Source organism: Acinonyx jubatus, chromosome A3 (assembly GCF_027475565.1).
Source record: "Acinonyx jubatus isolate Ajub_Pintada_27869175 chromosome A3, VMU_Ajub_asm_v1.0, whole genome shotgun sequence".
Taxonomy (NCBI): Eukaryota; Metazoa; Chordata; class Mammalia; order Carnivora; family Felidae; genus Acinonyx; species Acinonyx jubatus.
The window spans coordinates 102,924,039-102,942,490 of NC_069388.1; the positions used below are offsets into that span (position 1 = coordinate 102,924,039).

At 44.5% G+C, this 18,452-nt stretch overlaps 1 protein-coding gene across 4 annotated transcripts; it reads left to right on the top strand.

Annotated features, from left to right (window-relative positions):
• Positions 1-9,539: 9,539 nt before the first annotated feature.
• LOC106976042 (fumarylacetoacetate hydrolase domain-containing protein 2A) lies at positions 9,540-18,287 on the top strand. 4 transcript variants are annotated; one of them, XM_015073439.3, is made up of 8 exons: positions 9,540-9,735; positions 11,970-12,238; positions 14,019-14,235; positions 16,355-16,414; positions 16,607-16,769; positions 17,650-17,758; positions 17,869-17,956; positions 18,069-18,287. In XM_015073439.3, the coding sequence occupies exons 2-8, from the start codon at positions 11,997-11,999 to the stop codon at positions 18,129-18,131; spliced, it is 942 nt and encodes a 313-aa protein (XP_014928925.1). In that variant the 5' UTR covers positions 9,540-9,735; positions 11,970-11,996; the 3' UTR covers positions 18,132-18,287. The 4 variants fall into 4 exon arrangements, with proteins under 4 accessions (XP_014928925.1, XP_014928924.1, XP_014928926.1 ...); XM_015073438.3 differs by having other exon boundaries at positions 9,541-9,735; positions 11,991-12,238; XM_015073440.3 differs by having other exon boundaries at positions 9,541-9,735; positions 12,014-12,238.
• Positions 18,288-18,452: the final 165 nt, after the last annotated feature.

Below are 18,452 nucleotides of genomic sequence, written 5' to 3' on the forward strand. Positions count from 1 at the left end.
CCAAAAGGCATCCATTGCAAAGGAGCACAACAATAGGTGGGAAACATGGATACTTACTAACGTACTCTGGATGTTAGTTAGCCTCTTTCCCCACCCTAGTGCTTGCTCAATGGGCCCATGAACAGGCTGGCAGGAATAGGGTCCATGCATGGTCTCAGCAATGTGCACTTACCCTTACCAAGACTGACCTAACACTATTGCTAAGTGCCCAGTCTGCCAACAGCAGAGACCAGTGTTAATCCTTGATATGGCACCACTCCTTGTGGGCACCAGCTAGCTACCTAGTGGCAAGTAGATTACTTTGGACCTCCTGCATCACAGAAGGCACAGAGATTTGCCCTCACAAGACACGTATTAGTAGTAAAGTTTAATGAAAAATACAGCGATAGTAAAGGTTAATGAAAAACTACAGAAACGAAAAAAGGCAGGACCATTGAGGGCTCAAACATTTTGGGAATGAGAGTTTAAGTCACTCCTCAAGGTGTGAACCCCGAGCAGTTAAGGTTCTCATTGAGGGCAGGGGAAATACAGAGGGTGCAGTGAAAGAAGAAAGCTATCAGTATCGGTTACAGCCTTGTGACAAATTACAGAAAGGAGAACTATAGTAGTTTGGCTGCTTTTTTGTTTGTTTTCATGGGTTTTTTAATCATTTTAATTTTTTTTTTCATCATAAGTGTAGTTTTTAATCTTCATCCTCTATTCCTCCCATCCCCTCATCCACCTCCCCTTTGGTAACCATAAGTTTGTTCTTTATAATTAAGAATCTGTTTGTTGGTTTGTTGCTCTCTTTTGTTTTTCTTTTATTCATTTGTTTGTTTTATTTAATCCTATATATGAATAAGATCGTATGATATTTGTCTTTCTCTGACTGATTGCTGACTAACTCTATCCATGTTGTTGCAAATAGCAAGATTTCATTTTTTCTTATGGCTGAATAATATTTCATCATGTATATACCACATCTTCTTTATCTTTTCATCTGTCAATGGACACTTGGGCTGTTTCCATAGTTTGGCTATTGTAAATAATGTGGTAAACATAGGGATGCATATATCCCTTTGAATTGGTGTTTCTGTATTTTTTGGATAAATAGTCAATAGTGTGATTACTGGATCATAGGGTAGTTCTATTTTTAATTTTTGGGGGGGAACCTCCATACTGTTTTCCATAATGGCTGCACCAGTTTGCATTCCCACCAACAATGCATGAAGATTCTTTTTTCTCCATATACTCACCAACACTTGTTATTTCTTGTGTTTTTGATTTTAACCGTTCTGAAAGGTGTGAGGTGATATAGGTCATTGTGGTTTTGGTTTGCATTTCCCTCATGATGAGTGATGTTAAACATCTTTTGATGTGTCCACTGGCCATCTGTATGTCTTCTTTGGAGAAATGTCTGTTCATGTCTTCTGCCCGTTTTTTAATTGGATTATTTGTTTTTTGGGTACTGAGTTATATCAGTTCTTTGTATATTTTGGATATTAACCCTTTATCAGATATATCATTTGTAAATGTCTTCTCTCATTCACTATGTTGCCTTTTAGTTTTGTTGATTGTTTCCTTTGTTGTGCAGAAACTTTTTATTTTGATGTAGTCCCCGTAGTTTATATTTGCCTTTGTTTCCTTTGCCTCAGGAGACATATGTAAAAAAAATGTTGCAGAGCATCTGAGTGGCTCAGTCAGTTAAGCATCCACCTTTGGCTCAGGTCACGATCTCACAGTTCATGAGTTCGAGCGCGTGTGTCAGTCTCTGTGCTGACATCTCAGAGCCTAGAGCCTGCTTCACATTCTGTGTCTCCCTCTCTCTGCTTCTCCCCAACTCACACTCTGTCTCTCTTCCTCTCAAAAATAAACATAAAAAAAATTTGTTTTTAAGTGTTGCTATGGCTCATGTCAAGAGACATTACCGCCTATCCTCTCTTCTAGGATTTTTATGGCTTCAGGTCTCACATTTAGGTCTTTAATCCATTTTGAGTTTACTTTTGTGGATGGTAAAAGAGTGGTCAGTTTCATTCTTTTGCATGTGGCTGACCAGTTTTCTCAACACCAGTTATTGAAGAGACTGTTTTTCCCCATTGTATATTCATCCCTCCTTTGTCAAAGATTAATTGGCCATAAAATTGTGGGTTTATTTCTGGGTTTTCTGTTCTATTCCCATTGATCCATGGATCTGTTTTTGTGCCAGTACCATACTGTTTTGATTACTACAGCTTTGTAATATAACTTCAAATCTGGAATTATGACACCTCTAGTTTTTCTTTTTCAAAATTGCTTTGGCTATTCAAGATCTTTTGTGGTTCCATACAAATTTTAGGATTGTTTGTTATAATTCTGTGAAAAGTTTTGCTTATTTTCTATTTAATATGTTTGGATATGCTAACCATTTGTTTCTCCTTCCCAATTTTCCTTTATCCACAAGTTGTGAGAAACTTAGGCAACAGAATATTCTAACAGGGGACTTTTACTAAATTGAGCAATGATTAACATAGTGAGTGATGGGTACCTTGACCCCTGGTGAAAGGGTGAGAACTTCTTCACTCCTAAGAAGAGTAACCTCATATTAGATAGAAATCGAGAGTTATTTTGTTGATGTACAGAATTCAAATATGTGTCAGGGGGTACATCTGGAAGCAGTGTAGTCAAAGGGCTGGACTGTGCCAGTTACCTATTTATTGCTTGTCAGCTCTAGATTCACCTTTTTTTTTTTTTTGCCTATTCTGTAAAAATGGATCCAGGCACTTTAAATATTTTCTCCTTGCCAGCTGACACTAAAGCATTATCTACAGAGGGCACTGGAGAGACATTCTAGGAAGAAAGGATTCTGCTTCCTGTTTTCAGCATTCTCACTAGACCAGCTCCTGCAGACTTCTTCAGCAGCAGAATCCTACAGCATTCCCCACTTCCCCAGTGCCCAGCTCCTGCAGTACCTGGTCCCAGAAGCTCTGGTGGCCAGCAACCTCCCTTGGCACTCCCTTCATCAGTTGGCTTTGTAACAGAGAGCTTCCAGTAAAATGTTGCCAGTACCCTAAAGCTTGGATTTCAAGTGAGCTCCAGATTTCTAGTAGGTTTCACCAGCACAGCTCTAAACATCTCTGCCATCTCCAACAAGGGGAGTGGGGGGAATCCCAGCCTTGGCAGATTTCTTCCTAGGGTGCTTCCTCGAGTCTTAAGGGTTTGACTTCTTATATCCATTATTACTTTTATATTCTTTGGAGTCTTACTGGGCAATCCCTCACGACTCCAATCCCCTGTTCTAGTTAATACTTCCTATACTAAACTTAAATCTGATCAAATTCCCGTGTGATTTCTTTCCTGATTGGACCTAGACTGATATGCTGTTGAGAGAGAGAGCCAAGAAGAGGCTGTACCACCTTTTATTGCCTAGCTGTTATAGGCTGAATTGTGTCCCCCCAAAATTCATAGGTTGAAGTCCCAACTCCTAGTACTTCAGAATGTGACTGTATTTGAAGATAAGTCTTTTAAAGAGGTGATTAAGTTAAAATGAGGCTGTTAGGGTGGGCCCTAATCCAGTGTGACTGGTGTCCTCATAAAAAGAGGAAATTTAGTCACACAGACACTAGGGGTGCATACACAGAGGGACGACCATGTGAAGAGCCAGCAAGAAGGTGGTCATCTGCAGGCCAGTGAGAGAGGCTTCAGAAGAACCCAACCTGCCAACACCTTAATCTCAGATTTCCAGCCTTCAAAACTGAGAAAACGAACGTGTGTTCTTTAAACCACCTACTGTTATGGCAGCCCAAGCAGAGTAATACACTGACCTTGGCAGTCAGGCAGGATCATCCACTGCACTGTATTTAGTAGAAGTGAGTCACTAAGTTCAGCTCACTGAAAATTAGATGGATGAAAATTAGATACCACTTATTGATGGAAGGAGTGCTAAACAATTTGTGAACATGTTTTAAAATCTGTCAGAAAGGCATAGTAGGAACGCAGCCAGGTAGGATATAATAGTGGCTTGACCTGGGATAAGAAGTCCAACAACTCAGATTTGGGAAGGTAATGTTGCTGGGACATGAAGATGAATTGGAAATGAAAGTGAGAGTGAGGGAAGGGCAAAGACTGAATTCTGGTTTGGGAGCTGTTCAGCTGGACGGCTTGTTATGACATCCCCTGAAATAGAGAAGAAGACCATGTTTGACGTGGAAAAATCATAAGTTCAGTCTTGGACGTGTTGTTTACGGTGCTTTTGAGACATCAAAATGGAGATGTCCAATAGGCAGTTGGATTCATGTGAGACTTATTTCTGTGGTGATAATGAAACCATCAAGCATGAAAAAGATTGCTTAGGGATCCTACTGAGTGAGGAGAAGAGCAGTAAGGATCATGCTTTGAGCGATGCCATCATCTATAGGGTGTGTGGAGGAGGGTGAGTTTGAAAGGGACTGAGATGGAGGTGGAAATTCAAAAAAGTGTAGAGTGACAGGAGACTTATCAGTTCAGACTGTGTGTGACTGCAAGTAACAGGGATCCAAAATAACAGTGGCTTAAAAAAAAGATTTTTTTTTTCTCTCGCTTGCACGGAATACCAAAACCCCCATCAGTAACCCCTAGCAACCATTAATCTGTTTTCCATCTCTGTAATCTTGAGATGTTCTATAAATGGTGTCATACAGAATGTGACCTTTGGAGATTGGCCTTTTTCACTCAGCACAATGCCCTTGAGATCCATCCAAGTTATTGTGGATATCCAAAGTTGTTTCCTTTTTATTGACAAGTAGTATTTCATAGTATGGATGTACCACATTTTGTTTAACCATTCACCTACTGTAAAATATTTTGGTTGTTTCCATGGTTTTAGCTATTACAAATAAAACTGCTATGAACAATCATGTATAGAATTTTATTTCTCTGGGATAAATGCCCAGGACTACAGTTTCTGGGCCATATGGTAAGTGCATGTTTAGTTTTTTTTAAGAAACAACCAAACTAATTTCTAGAGTGGCTATGGCATTTGACATTCCTGTCAGCAATGTATAAGAAATCCAGTTATCTGCATCCTCCCCAGCATTTGGTATTGTCACTATTTTTTCAACTGTTCTAATAATTGTGTGGTGATATCTCATCATGGTCTTAATTTACACCCCCCTAATTTCTATAGAGATATTGAACATCTTTTCATGTGATCATATGCCATTTGTATAGCTTCCAGTGAAACATCTCTTCATGTCCTTTATCCATTGCTTGTTTTTTTTCCTGTTGATTTTTGAGGGGTTTTCTTTTTTCTTTTTTAACTGAAGTATAGTTGACACTACTTTACATTAGTTTCAGGTATACAACATAGTGATTCGACAAGTCTGTGGGTTTTTTATATATCCTAGTGTGCGTTCTTTGTCAGCTATGTAGTTTGCAGATATTTTCACCCTGTCTGTAGCTTGTTCTTTCGCCCACTTAACATCCTTTTGCAGAGTAAAAGGTTTTAATTATGATGAAGTCCACTACTTTTTTTTTTTTTCCTGTATTAAGCTTTTGGGGGTAATGTCTAAGAACCTTTCACTAAGCCATATGTCTCAAAGATTTTCTCCTATATTTTCTTCTAAAAGCTTGATAATCTTAGGGGCACCTGGATGAATCAGTTGAGCATCCAATTCTTGGTATTGGCTCAGGTCATGATCTCACGGTTCGTGGGATCAAGTCCTGTGTCCGTATCTACACTGGCAGCCCGGAGCCTGCTTGGGCTCACCCTCTCTTTCTTTCTGCCCCTCCCCCACTCATTCTCTCTTCCCTCTCTCTCTCAAAATAAAAAATAAACTTGAAAAAAATAAGAGGGGCGCCTGGGTAGCTTGGTCGGTTAAGCGGCTGACTTCGGCTCAGGTCATGATCTCACAGTCCGTGAGTTCGAGCCCCGCGTCGGGCTCTGTGCTGACAGCTCAGAGCCTGGAGCCTGTTTCAGATTCTGTGTCTCTCTCTCTCTGACCCTCCCCCGTTCATGCTCTGTCTCTCTCTGTCTCAAAAAAATAAATAAACGTTAAAAAAAAATTAAAAAAAAAATAAGATAATAAAAGCTTGATAATTTTACATTTTAAATTTAAATCTGTGATCCATTTTGAGTTAAATCTTATATAAGATCATGGATGTACAGTTGCTCCAGCACCGTTCGTTGGAAGGACTATCTTTCCTCCATTGAATTGCTTTTGTATCTTTCTCAAAACCAGCTGGGTATATTTCTGTGAGTCCATTGATCTGTCTATCCCTCTGCCAATATCACACAATCTTAATTACAATAACCACATAATAAGTCTTGAAATCAGGTCGACTGATTATTCTCACTTTATTCTTCTTTTGAAAAGTTAGCTATTTGTTTTAGCTATTCTAGTTCCTTTGCCTTTCAGTGTAAATTTTAGAATAGTCTTGTCTTTATGTAGAAAAAATTGTGATTGGATTTTTGTAGGAATTGTGTTACATTTGCATATCAGTTTGTGGAGAATTAACATCTTTACTCTGTTGGGTCTTCTAATCTGTGGACAGGATATATCTCATTACTTATGCTGATCTTTGATTTCTTTTGTCAGTGTTTTATAGTTTTCAGCACACAAGTCCTGTACGTGTTTAGTTAGATTTGCACCTAAGTATTTATTTTTATTTGAGCAAATAGTATTATATTTTTAATTTCAGGATACACATTTTCATTGCTAGTGTACCGAAATACAGTTGATTTTTGTATGTTGATCTTGTACTATGTAAACGTGCTGGATTCACTTATTATTTCCAGGAGGGTTTTTTCCCCCACTGTGAATTTTCTATGAAGACAACAATACCATCTGCAAAAAGAGATCGTTTTATTTCTTCCCTTCCAATCTATACATTTTTTATTTCCTTTCAATTGCCTTATTGTACTAGCTAGAATTTGCGGTACTATGTGAATAAGAGGGGTAGGAACCGGCGTTCTTTCTTTGTTCTCAGTCTTGAGGGGAAAGCATTCAATTTTTCACCATTAACGATATTAACTGTAGGCTTTTTGGTAAATGTTCTTTATCAAGTTGAAGAAGTTCCCTTCTCAGTTTTGAGAGTATGTTTCATGAATGGGTGTTGGATTTTGTTGGATTTTTCTACATTAATTGATATGACTTGGTGATTTTTTTCTTTAGCTTATTAACCTGGTGAATTATATTTAGTGTTTGGATATTGAACGTGCCTTGTATTCCTGCAATAAACCATTTGGTCATGGTAGAAAATTATCTTCATATATTGCTGACTTAGATTTGCTAATATTTGGTTAAGGACTTTTACATCTGTATTCATGAGATATATTGCTTTGTGGTTTCCTTTTTTTTTTTTAATTTTTTTTTTTAACGTTTATTTATTTTTGAGACAGAGAGAGACAGAGCATGATCGGGGGAGGGTCAAAGAGAGAGGGAGACACAGAATCTGAAACAGGCTCCAGGCTCTGAGCTGTCAGCACAGAGCCCGACGTGGGGCTCGAACTCACGGACCATGAGATCATGACCTGAGCCGAAGTCGGCCGCTTAACCGACTGAGCCACCCAGGCGCCCCTGTGGTTTCCTTTTTTGTACTGTCTTTGTTTTCTGGTATCAGGGTAATACTAGCTTCATAAAATGAATTGAGACATGTTCCTTCCTATTCAATTTTCTGAAATAGATTATGTGGAATTGCTGTTCATTCTTTAAACATTTGGTAGAATTCTCCAATGAAACCATCTGGGACTAGATCTTTCTTTTTTAGGAGTTTTGTTGTTGTTTGTTTATTTTGAGAGAGAGTGAGATGCGTAGAGAAAGGAAAGGAGAGAGAGAATCCGAGAGAGGCTTTGTGCTCCCAGGATCCCAGAGCAGAACCCAATGTGGGGCTTGAACCCAGGAACAGTGAGATCATGACCTGAGCCCAAATCAAGAGTCAGCCGCTTAACCAACTGAGCCACCCAGGTGCCCCTCAGGACTTTTTAAGTTACAAATTCAATTTCCTTAATAGATACAGTGCTATCCAAATTATCCATTTCATTTTGGGTGAATTGTGACAGGCTGTTTTAAGGAATTGCTCCATTTCATCAAGGTTGTAAAATATATGTGTGTAGCTTTGTTCATAGTATTCTCTCATCTTTTTGATCATGGTCTTTAATAACATCACCTATTTCATCTTGTCCAGAAGCAGAAGTCATCTCCTTGGCATTTCGAAGGTGCAGTCCCCAAATTTTGCCTAAGTTGTATGTTCCGTCTCCCTGTTTCCCTTCAGTCTTTCTGGCTGATCCTTACCTGATGGGTCTTCTGACTGGGGGTTATATCAGACTCTCTTTACCACATTCCTCCTGATCACACTTACCCTCACAAGTCCCGTTTCTGTCTGTATGCTGACCTCTACCTTCAAGCTAGACTAGAACCCCAAGTTCTAAGACCTGTGTCTCCATGTCCACCCTGCATTGCCTCCTTGAATGTGTCACAGGCACATTAAATACAACCCATCCAAACACTGAGCTCATCATCCTCTCCCTAGACCTGCTGCCCCTCCAGAATGGAGGACCCGTCGCCATAATGGCACTGCCACTTACCAGCCAGAAACCTAGGAGTTGGCCTGAGACCTTCTTCCGCCTTCACTTCCACTTCCTGTCATCATCAAGAGCTGTCTGTTCTACCTTCTAAACATGTCTGGATTCTCACAGTCTCTGCCACACACCAAGCCACCTGCCCCACTGCACTCATTTGCCTTGGAGGAGTGGCCAGAGCAAAAGTTCTCAAATGCAAGTCTAACCCTGTGTGTGACATGTCCCGTGTGCTTAGATAAGGCTCAGACTCCTTCGTGGGACGAGTAAAGCCCTTGATGATCTGGTCCTTGATTAAGTCTTGGGCATCTTGCCCAGACCACTTAATATGTCTTCATATGCCAGAGGCCTACAGAGCCGGATTGTAACTGCCTGTGTAATTAAAACACCTCTACACGAGAATGCCTGTTCTCTGATGCTGGAGGTTATGCCTCCCGCTATCCTGCCCTAGGCCCAGCACAATGCGTGTGAAGACAGAGCTGCTTGAGAATGGCAGTAAAGGACTGCACTTGGGGTCAAAAATGCTGGTTCCACTACTCACACTCCTGTGTCACCTTGAGCAAAACACTTCCGCCTCGGGTTTCCTATATGTAAAATGGGTGCAATCATCCCTCCTCTTCTCTGTGATATGTCAGAATCAGAAGACAAAAATATTCGTTGTTGTGAACCAGCACGCCATCATTTGGTCTCCTCCACCACACTTTGCCCAACAATCAGAACGGTGCCTGGCCTAGAAGCAGGGCCCGACGCAGGTGAGGCCAGCGAGGCGCCTAGGGCACAAAATTTCAGGAAACCCTCCTTTGTCGTTTTCGTGCAGTTGCAGGGCGCGCTGACGAGGAGTGTCCGCCCGGGGTGGGGGGAGGGGGAGCGGAACGGAGGCGGTTGGCCTCACCTGCGTCGTCGGGACCTGCCCAGACGCCTGAAGGAACCCGTGAAAGACAACCTGCCCTCTAGCGCTAGGTCCGCCCCCTCCGTGGCTTGGCTTCCGGGTCGGAATGAGGCGCCCTTCTATTGGCTGTTGTTCTCTGGCGTCACTAGGCAGCGCCCGCTTGTGCAAAAGTCTTACTTAGTGAAGCAGCCTGGCGTGTTGGCCCCGCAGTTCCCCGCCGGTCGCTGTTTCCTAAACGCGCTGCAGGTGTCTAGGCGTCCCCTGACCTCGGCCCCCAGCTCGGTGAGCCCTAGCCCGACAGCTCAGGGAGCCCGGCAAGACCCGCCGCCGCGGCCAGGTAGGTTGGGGTGGGGGGCGGGCCGGTCTCAGCCTCCCTCCAGGTCTCCCGCTGGGGTCAGGACTGGACCGGGCCCCCCCCATCCCTCTGACCACACGGGTGGGGTGGGCCGTCGTGAGTGCCCGCTGAGTACCAGGGACCAAGCTGGGGGACTGGTTCAGGGTGCTGAGCGAGTGGGTGGCGGGACGGGGCCCGCGTCTCTCAGGCTGTGATGCGTGTGCTGTTTCTGCCTCGAATCTCTGCCTCTTTGCTTAAGGACACTTTTCCAGAGTTGAACTGAGCTTGTGCCCTGTTGCACCGTGATTACCGCAGAAGCACGGGGGCCACTTTCTAACTGGTACTTTGGCAGATGATTTCTTTACACCTCAGTGTCCCCTTTTGTACAATGGGACCTTGTGCCTGAGGGGATTGCTGTAGGGTGGAATGAGAGCCTGAATATGCCTGTCATGTGGGAAGGTCATAGTCAGTGGGGCCTGGGGTTGTCTTGGAGAGCAGATGACCAGCCTTATTCCTGAAGCAGCAGCCAGAATGTGACCCAAGTTTTCCCTGGCTGATAGCAGACAGGGTGTCCATGGGGCTCTAGGAGATCTGTTGGCGATCTAACCCCCACCCATCTCTAGGACACTTTAGCCCAAGCCAAGAATTTCAATGTCACCTGGACTTGGATTCAAGTCCCAGCTATTTTCTCTCCCTGGGAACTTGGGAAAACCCCTTCATCTTACTAAGCCTTCGTTTTTTCATTTGTAAAATGGGGCTAACAGTACCTATCTTCCATAACTGTCAAGAGAATTAAATCAGATATTATAGGTAAAGCACTTAACACCTGGCATTCAGTGGGAGCGGTTACTGTTTTTTCAGTGTGTGGAGATCTGAGTGCATGCATTTTGGCTTGAACACATTTTTGACAGTAGCATGGTTGTATAAGACAGGAGGGCAGAAGTTTCAAAGCTCCTTGTTTTCTGGTCAAACTTATTGGCCATGACTGTAGTCAGATCAGTGACCTGGGTCTAATGAATCTTTAACTGAAGGTGGTAAATTGAGTCATCAGGGTGAGGACCAGGAGTCTGGGTCCACCTCCACATGACTGAGCATAAAGGGCTACTTTTTAAAGCAAGGGCCCATGCAGGGCAGAGACTGTTTGGAATGAAGGCCAGACTTAGATTAAAAATAAAACAGGAGAATGGGGTTTGCCTCTGAGTAAAGCCTGGAACTCAAAACAGAACCTGGGCCCTGTTGATACCTTCTAAGTGATTTGAGAAAGGAAGACATAGCCATATTGACAATCACCAAGCTTTCCCAAGTAGTGAAAAGTCAAGCCCCTGCTTCTGGCATTTGTTCATTCAACAGAGAGCAGTGTAGAGCCTTCTGTGTGCCAGTCACAATGCTATGAAAAAGCAGTGAAAAGGACAGATGTAGTCTTAGAACCCAGAGTGGAGACAGCCCAATGATGCCTGTCAGGCTTTGACCCTGCCCTTTGTCTGCAGTCTCTTCCCTCAGGTAGCCTGTACTTCAGCAGGAGAAACTAAATAATTACTGTCTGGAGAGGCTCATGGGAGTTGCTTCTAGAAGGCTGGGATAGCCTGGTAGGGGGTTTAGCTTGGTAATGTGAGCAGTGGAAAGCATTTTCACTAGGAAGCTAATAGGATCAAACTGGCATTTAAAAATTTGCCTATGACAGCTGTGAAGCCAGTTTTACCAGTGGTCACTTGCCCATGCTGTGCCCCACTCTTAACTAATTTCTAGTCCTGCTTATTTTAAGGCCAGCCCAGCTCAGCTCAGTATCACTTCAAGAAACCAGACAAAGGCAGGACCCTTGGTCTTTACAACAGTGGTCCCAATTGCTGGATCTTACTTACAACGTCATTGTTAACATCCGTCTCCCCTGACAGCAGGACGGCAGGACTGAATGTGTCTGATCTATACTGTTTGTCCAGTGCCTCAGAGATGTGCCAGGTACAGTGTAAACCTCTAGAAAGCACTGGTTGAAGGAACACTGGAATCCCTCCTATCTAGATTAGTGCCTGGCATGAAGTAGTCACTCTTCTAGAAATGCTTCATTACATGCATTGAATTGAGAAAAAAACAAACAAACAGTCACCTTATAAAATGTAACAGTGAAATAACTAATAAATGCAGACTACTTCTAGGAATGGCTGGTGGGCAAAAGGGCTTGGGCTGCAGCTCAGGGAACTTTGTGGATCTTGATGGTGGTTTTAGCTCCCTCTGTCCCCTAGGACCTAATTTTTTCTTCACAGGTTCTGATGCTGGTTTCTTGTAGAAGGTTGCTCACAGCTTTGCTGCAGGCTCAGAAGTGGCCCTTTCAACGCTCCAGAAATATGAGACTGGTGCAGTTCCAGGCACCCCACCTGATGGGACCTCACCTGGGCCTGGAATCAGGGAATGACGGGGGGGTCATTAACCTCAACGCCTTTGACCCCACACTGCCCAAGACAATGATGGAGTTCCTGGAGCAGGGAGAGGCCACTCTCTCGGTGGCAAGAAGGTAAATCAACAGGCAGCATAGCCCTACAATGGCTGTCCTGCTACCCTCTTTCTCGTTCCACCCATTCCTGCCCTGGGAAACAACCAGCTAGTAACTTTTTTGCAAGTGAGCAGGGTAACTCTACCTTTCCTTTCTCACCTGTTCTTTTAGTGAAGAGTCTTAGAAATCTTGTATGACAACATCCTCAGGCCCAGGGATGGTGACTAACTATCCCAAAGCCACACATTTGGTGGTGGAGCCAGAACTGCTTCATCACACTTGCCTTCCCCAGGGTATTAAGTTCCTGGCTGCCTGAGGAGTCTGGGACCTGGGAGTGGGGGAGGAGGGGAGAGAAGGTCTGGACTCTTGGCTCCTTGAAGGAGAGAGGACTGCAAAGAGGTGTTCTTAAAGATAGTTCTTGGGTTTGGGCTAGATTAGGTAGGGACTTCCCCAAAGCCAGGATCCGTGTGGAATCTGATGAAATTAATTGAGAACCACTTTGAGTTATTATTTATTTTTACATATTAAACCGGCAAAAATACAGACGTTTGGCAGCACACAACGTTGGTGACGGTATGCTTCCTATACTGTCATAGTCTTGCAAGATTAGAAACTACAGGGGCGCCTGGGTGGCTCAGTCGGTTAAGCGTCCGACTTCGGCTGAGGTCGTGATCTCACAGTTTGTGAGTTGGAGCCCCACGTCGGGCTCTGTGCTCACAGCTCAGAGTCTGGAGCTTGCTTTGGATTCTGTGTCTCCCTCTCCCTCTGCCCCTCCCCTGCTTACACTCTGTCTTTCTCTCTCCCTCTCAAAAAATAGATAATAAAACATTTTAAAAAATTTAAAAAAGAAAGAAACTACTTCTGTATCCCTCATCAGGTAATTGGGTGTATCTGTATTGTGCAGGTATATACAGCCATATGAAAAAGAGGGGAGAGTATATACTGTTGTGGAGAGATCTCCAAAAATATGTATTTATTTATTTGTTTTTGAGTTTGAGAGAGAGTGCACAAGCATGCATGCATGCAAATAGTAGAGGGGCAGAGGGAGAGAGACAGAGAGAGAGAGAGAGAGAATCCCAAGCAGGCTCTGCACTCTCAGTACAGAGCCCAACGTGGGGCTTGAACTCATGAACCGTGAGATCATGACCTAAGCTGAAATCAAGAGTTGTACGCTTAACTGAGCGACCCAGGTGCCCCTAAAAAATATATGTATTTTTAAAAAATGTATTTGGTGTCATTTGCCTTAAAAAAGGACAGGAGGAGCAGAGTATACATAGAGCAGCCATGAAGAGCTACACAGGACACAGTAGCTGTGTCCAAGGTTGGAGCAGGGTGACTAGGAGGCCTTTCCATTCTTCCCATTTGTACCTTTTGAATTCCTTACATGACATGTATTACCTAATAGGGGAAAGGAAATCAACATAGATAAAAATAAAGTGTTCTGATACCAAGGGACAATAGCTGGGTTTGATTTCTACATTGATTGTGATGGTTTATAGATCTAGAAGTATATATTGGTAAGGTTGTTTATTTGAGAGATTGTGCCCAAGAGCAGGGGAGGGGCAGAGAGAGAAACTCAAGCAGGCTCCAGTTGTGAGCATGGAGCCCATTGCAGGGCTCGAACTCGAGAACCATGAGGTCATGACCTGAGCTGAAAAAGAGTTGGACGCATGACCAACTGAGCCACCCAGGCGCCCCTTTAAAGAGCAAAACTTGTGGCTGCTGCAGTACCTGCCCAGCGTGCCCAAGGGTTGCTGGCCTGCTCCCAATCAGTCCCTCTCTCCTGCTCTTGTCTCTGCAGAGCTCTGGCTGCCCAGTTGCCAGTCCTACCACGGTCAGAGGTGACCTTTCTGGCCCCTGTCACACGGCCAGACAAGGTGGTGTGTGTGGGAATGAATTATGTGGACCACTGCAAAGAGCAGAACGTTCCTGTGCCCAAGGAGCCCATCATCTTCAGCAAGTTTGCCAGTTCCATCGTGGGTCCCTACGACGAGGTCATCCTCCCACCCTTGAGCCAGGTCAGTGCTTCCTTCCTCACTGTCCTCCCGAGTCACCGGGGCCCAGCGCATGGGTGCTCAGCACTCAGGATGCCTAAAGAAGCCGCCTGTTGCTTAGTGTATTAAGCAGATACTACTGGGGACTATACAGTGGAAGGCTGGTCTCAGGAGAAAAAGGAATTAACATATCTTTTACTGATTACAAAAATAGTGCACCTTAATTGTAGAAAAATAATAAAATTTAGCATGCATCTTCTAAGAGTAAGCAGTGTCCTGCATGACCATAATAGCCACTATCACCACTAAGAAAATTAACATAATACCCATTATATGGTCCAATTGGGAATATTCCCAATTGCCTCCAAAGAGGATTTCTAATTTGGGTACGGTTTTATTTTTTGTTGAACCAGGGTTAGTCAAGGCCACACATTGTACTTGGCTATGTCTCTTTAGGGCTTTTAATCTAAACAGGGATCCACAGACTTTCTCAGAGGGTCAATTAGCAAATAATAGACTCTGAATGCTATAGAGTGTCTGTTGCAACAACTCAGCTTTGCCACTGTCATGGAAAAGCAGCCGTGGCTGATACATAAATGAGTGAATATGGCTGTGTTCCAGGAAAACTTGATAAAAGCAGGCAGGGAACTGGGTCCGGCCTGTGGGCCATAGTTTGGTGATTTCTGATAGCAAACAGTCCCCCTGCCATTTTCTAGCTTTCGTGACACTGATTTTTTTGAAGAATCCTGACAAGTTCTCTTAGCATATCCCGCACTCTGGATTTGTCGGTGTCCTCATGATTAGATTTAAATGTTTTTGTCAAGGATTTTACATAGTTCATTTGGACTGCTGTAACAGAATATCACAGACTGGGTGGCTTATAAACAACGAATTTCTCACAGTTCTAGAGGCTGGGAAGTCCAGGATCAAGGTGCTGATACATTTGGTGCTTGGTTCATGGACTACTGTCTTTTTGCAGTTTCCTCACATGGTAGAAGGGCAAGAATCTCTTTTATAAGGGCACTAACCCTGTTCATGATATGAATGCAGTCTGTACCAACAGATGTGCATCACACCCCATTGAGAGGCCGTTTGATCACTTGGTTTACTTGATGTTCACGATCTCTTCGTTGGAAAGGTGCATTTCACTGTGGTAATTAAGCAGTCTAGAGGGTAGTAATTTGAGAACCTGTGACTATTCTTATTGCCACATAGCTTTTCATTCAGGGATCCTCACCTGAATCCATTATTGTATGTATTAGGGGTCAGAAAAAGGTGATTTTTCTGTCATGCCGCCTTCTACTCTTATTAGCTGGCATCCTGTGAAGAAAAGCTGCCTCCCTTTTTATACTCCTGTCCCTAGCAGGGTGTATTTCTGATTTTTATTTTTACCCAGTATGTTGTAATCTATCACTTACATTCTTTTTGATATTCAAATGCTCTCAATTTGGCCAGTGGGGGGCTCCAAGTTGGCCCCATCCCTGTCACTTTTTGAGTACTTCCCTTGCTTTCTGGCCAAGATATTCCAGGCTTATCTTGTATTCTGTCTCAGACCTGGAATTTGCCATTTCCCCTAAGAAACCTAGTTCTGTCTAGTGGGAAGCAATCCTAGAGACCAAGATCAGGTGTCGGGGTGCTCAGATCAACTGGTTGTTACCATTAGAACGAGCAACCAGTTTGAAAGGCTAAGTTATATCTGTTTTATAGTTGTACTTTGCAGATTATGGGAAAGGCTGAGCATGTTTTCCTTTTTCTGTGGCCATGCCCATTTCTTTTCATTTAAATGAGTTAATACCTGAAAGCATATAGAATGCTATTGGCGTGTAGGGCTAGCTGTTATTACTTGGTATTCACCCTTTTCTGAAGGCATCAAGTCACTTGTAAATTCAGTGCCCAGACTCCTCTTGCCTTCTGCAGTCACAGTGGAGAGCTGTGCCTGCATGGAGTATTACCTGCCAGTGCTCGAGGATTATGGGTCTACAAGCCACACTTCCCCCTCCTTCACTACATCTGGCTCATGGTGAACACCTATGTGGGCCCACAGCCACTCCCCACTGTTAGAGACCCAGGGCCTGAGGCAGGGTGGTGCATACCCCTCAGCATGGGAATGGAGCCAGGCAGCCCACTGCTTCTTTCTTTACAGGAGGTGGACTGGGAGGTGGAGCTGGCTGTGATCATTGGAAGGAAAGGCAAGCACATCAAGGTACGGTGGAAGAGGAGTTGCCAGTGGTCTGTGGCATTGGGAAATGGTTGACAACTACCTGCTCCCAGCCTTATTCCTTGCCCATCTTTGGCTAGTTCTGGCTACTAACATGGGATAAAGGCTTGGTCATGGGGGTTGGTGTTACCGTGATGATCTAACTTCCAATCTGGCCAAATCCCCTGTCCCCTAAAGGCCACAGATGCCATGGCTCACGTAGCCGGCTTCACTGTGGCTCATGATGTAAGTGCTCGTGACTGGCAAATGAGACGCAATGGAAAGCAGTGGCTGCTGGGAAAAACCTTTGACACCTTCTGCCCCCTGGGCCCTGCCTTGGTGACCAAGGACAGTATAGCAGGTAGGTCTTGAGATAACCCATGTGGGGACTCTTCCTGCTCTTGCATGGATGCATCAGAGTAAATGAAAAGCAGCACTCAGGAAGTTGGGAGGATGGAGTTGCCTTTTGCTGACTCCCTAGAGAGCAAGTCAGCCTAGGCCACGAGTTTCACAGGCGTCCTTCATGTCCCTCACTGCAGAGGTATGACTTCCTCTAGCTGCCACTATCCAGGAGCATCTTTAAGTTGGAAAGAACCAAAAGTTAGGTATTGAGCATCAGAAAGTGGCTGTCAAAAGCCTGTACACCTTTTCCACAGTAAGGAAGATCAGGACCTCTGCAGCCAGTGTTAACAGGGCAGTACCGGTTATAAGCAGCAAGGGCAGAGTGAACAAGAGGAAAGCCCGTGATTAGGAGGGCAGACAGCCATCTAGGTGGGGGTGTGTCCATGCGGTCCAGCTTTACACCACCTGATGTAGCCAGCCATCAGTGAAGTGAAACTGTTCCAGCTGCTCTAAGGAGCATGAGTGTATACGGCAAAAAATAAAAGTGCTTATTAGGGCACTAGTACAGGTAAGTTGTCCCCTGCCGTCAGATGCAGGAGACTTCAGTGCCCCTGCCTATACAGATACCAAGTCACTTCCGTATCTGCAGCTGTCAGCCTCTGCTGTGGACAGATGGCCATTTAAGGCAAAAACAGCCATTTTTTCTCTCCCAACTGAGGGTCTGGGACAGGCCCTCCTAAACTCACCCAGGCAGATACTCTGCTAGGTGGTAGACGCAAGACCAGCAGACAGGCCTTTCATTTGGGAAGTCATAAAGCCTCCCTCTGTATTTGCTTTGAGTAAAGGAAGGGGTTTGAGAGAAAACAAGAACCCCAACATGGTGCTTTTGCATTTTTCAGATCCACACAACTTAAAGATCTGCTGCCGAGTGAACGGGGAAGTGGTCCAGAGCAGCAACACCAACCAGATGGTGTTTAAGACAGAAGAGCTGATAGCCTGGGTCTCCCAGTAAGTGGGATGGGGCCCTACCTCACACACCCACCTGAGGTTGAGCTGAGCCTTCCAGTCTTGGCAGCGGCCATCTCAGCCCCTGGTCTCACCTGTCCCATTTGCCCCAGGTTCGTGACTCTTTACCCAGGGGATGTCATCCTGACTGGGACGCCCCCAGGTGTTGGTGTATTCAGGAAACCTCCAGTCTTTCTCAAGGTAGGTTGACTGAAAGGAGGAAAGGGCACACATACCCAGAATCCCTGGCAGCCTTGAGAAATCCAGGCCTCGGAGACCAAAGGACTGATGTCCTCATGGCCTGCTGTTGCAGAAGGGTGATGAAGTTCAGTGTGAAATCGAAGAACTAGGCGTCATCATCAACAAGGTGGTGTGATGGGTCTTACCACAAGCCCTGGACTTAAGAGGTGGGAGCATCCACTGCCGTCCATCACAGGGAGCAGCCCAGTGCCAGCTGTTTCAAGCTGCCTCTTCTGGGTGGAGGCAGAGGGATGGAGCCCTCCTCCGTCAATAAAATTCTCAGCCCAAAGCAGCAGCTTGGCCTCTGCTACAGTTTATCGTCTTTTAGGGCTTCAGGGAACAAGATAGAGCATTCTTACAGGGAAGGAGAAGATACCCCAAAAAAGACACTGGCCTTGGGAAAAGTCCAGTCCCCTCACTTAACACACCAAAGGATGGAGAATGCAAGAGAGTCGAC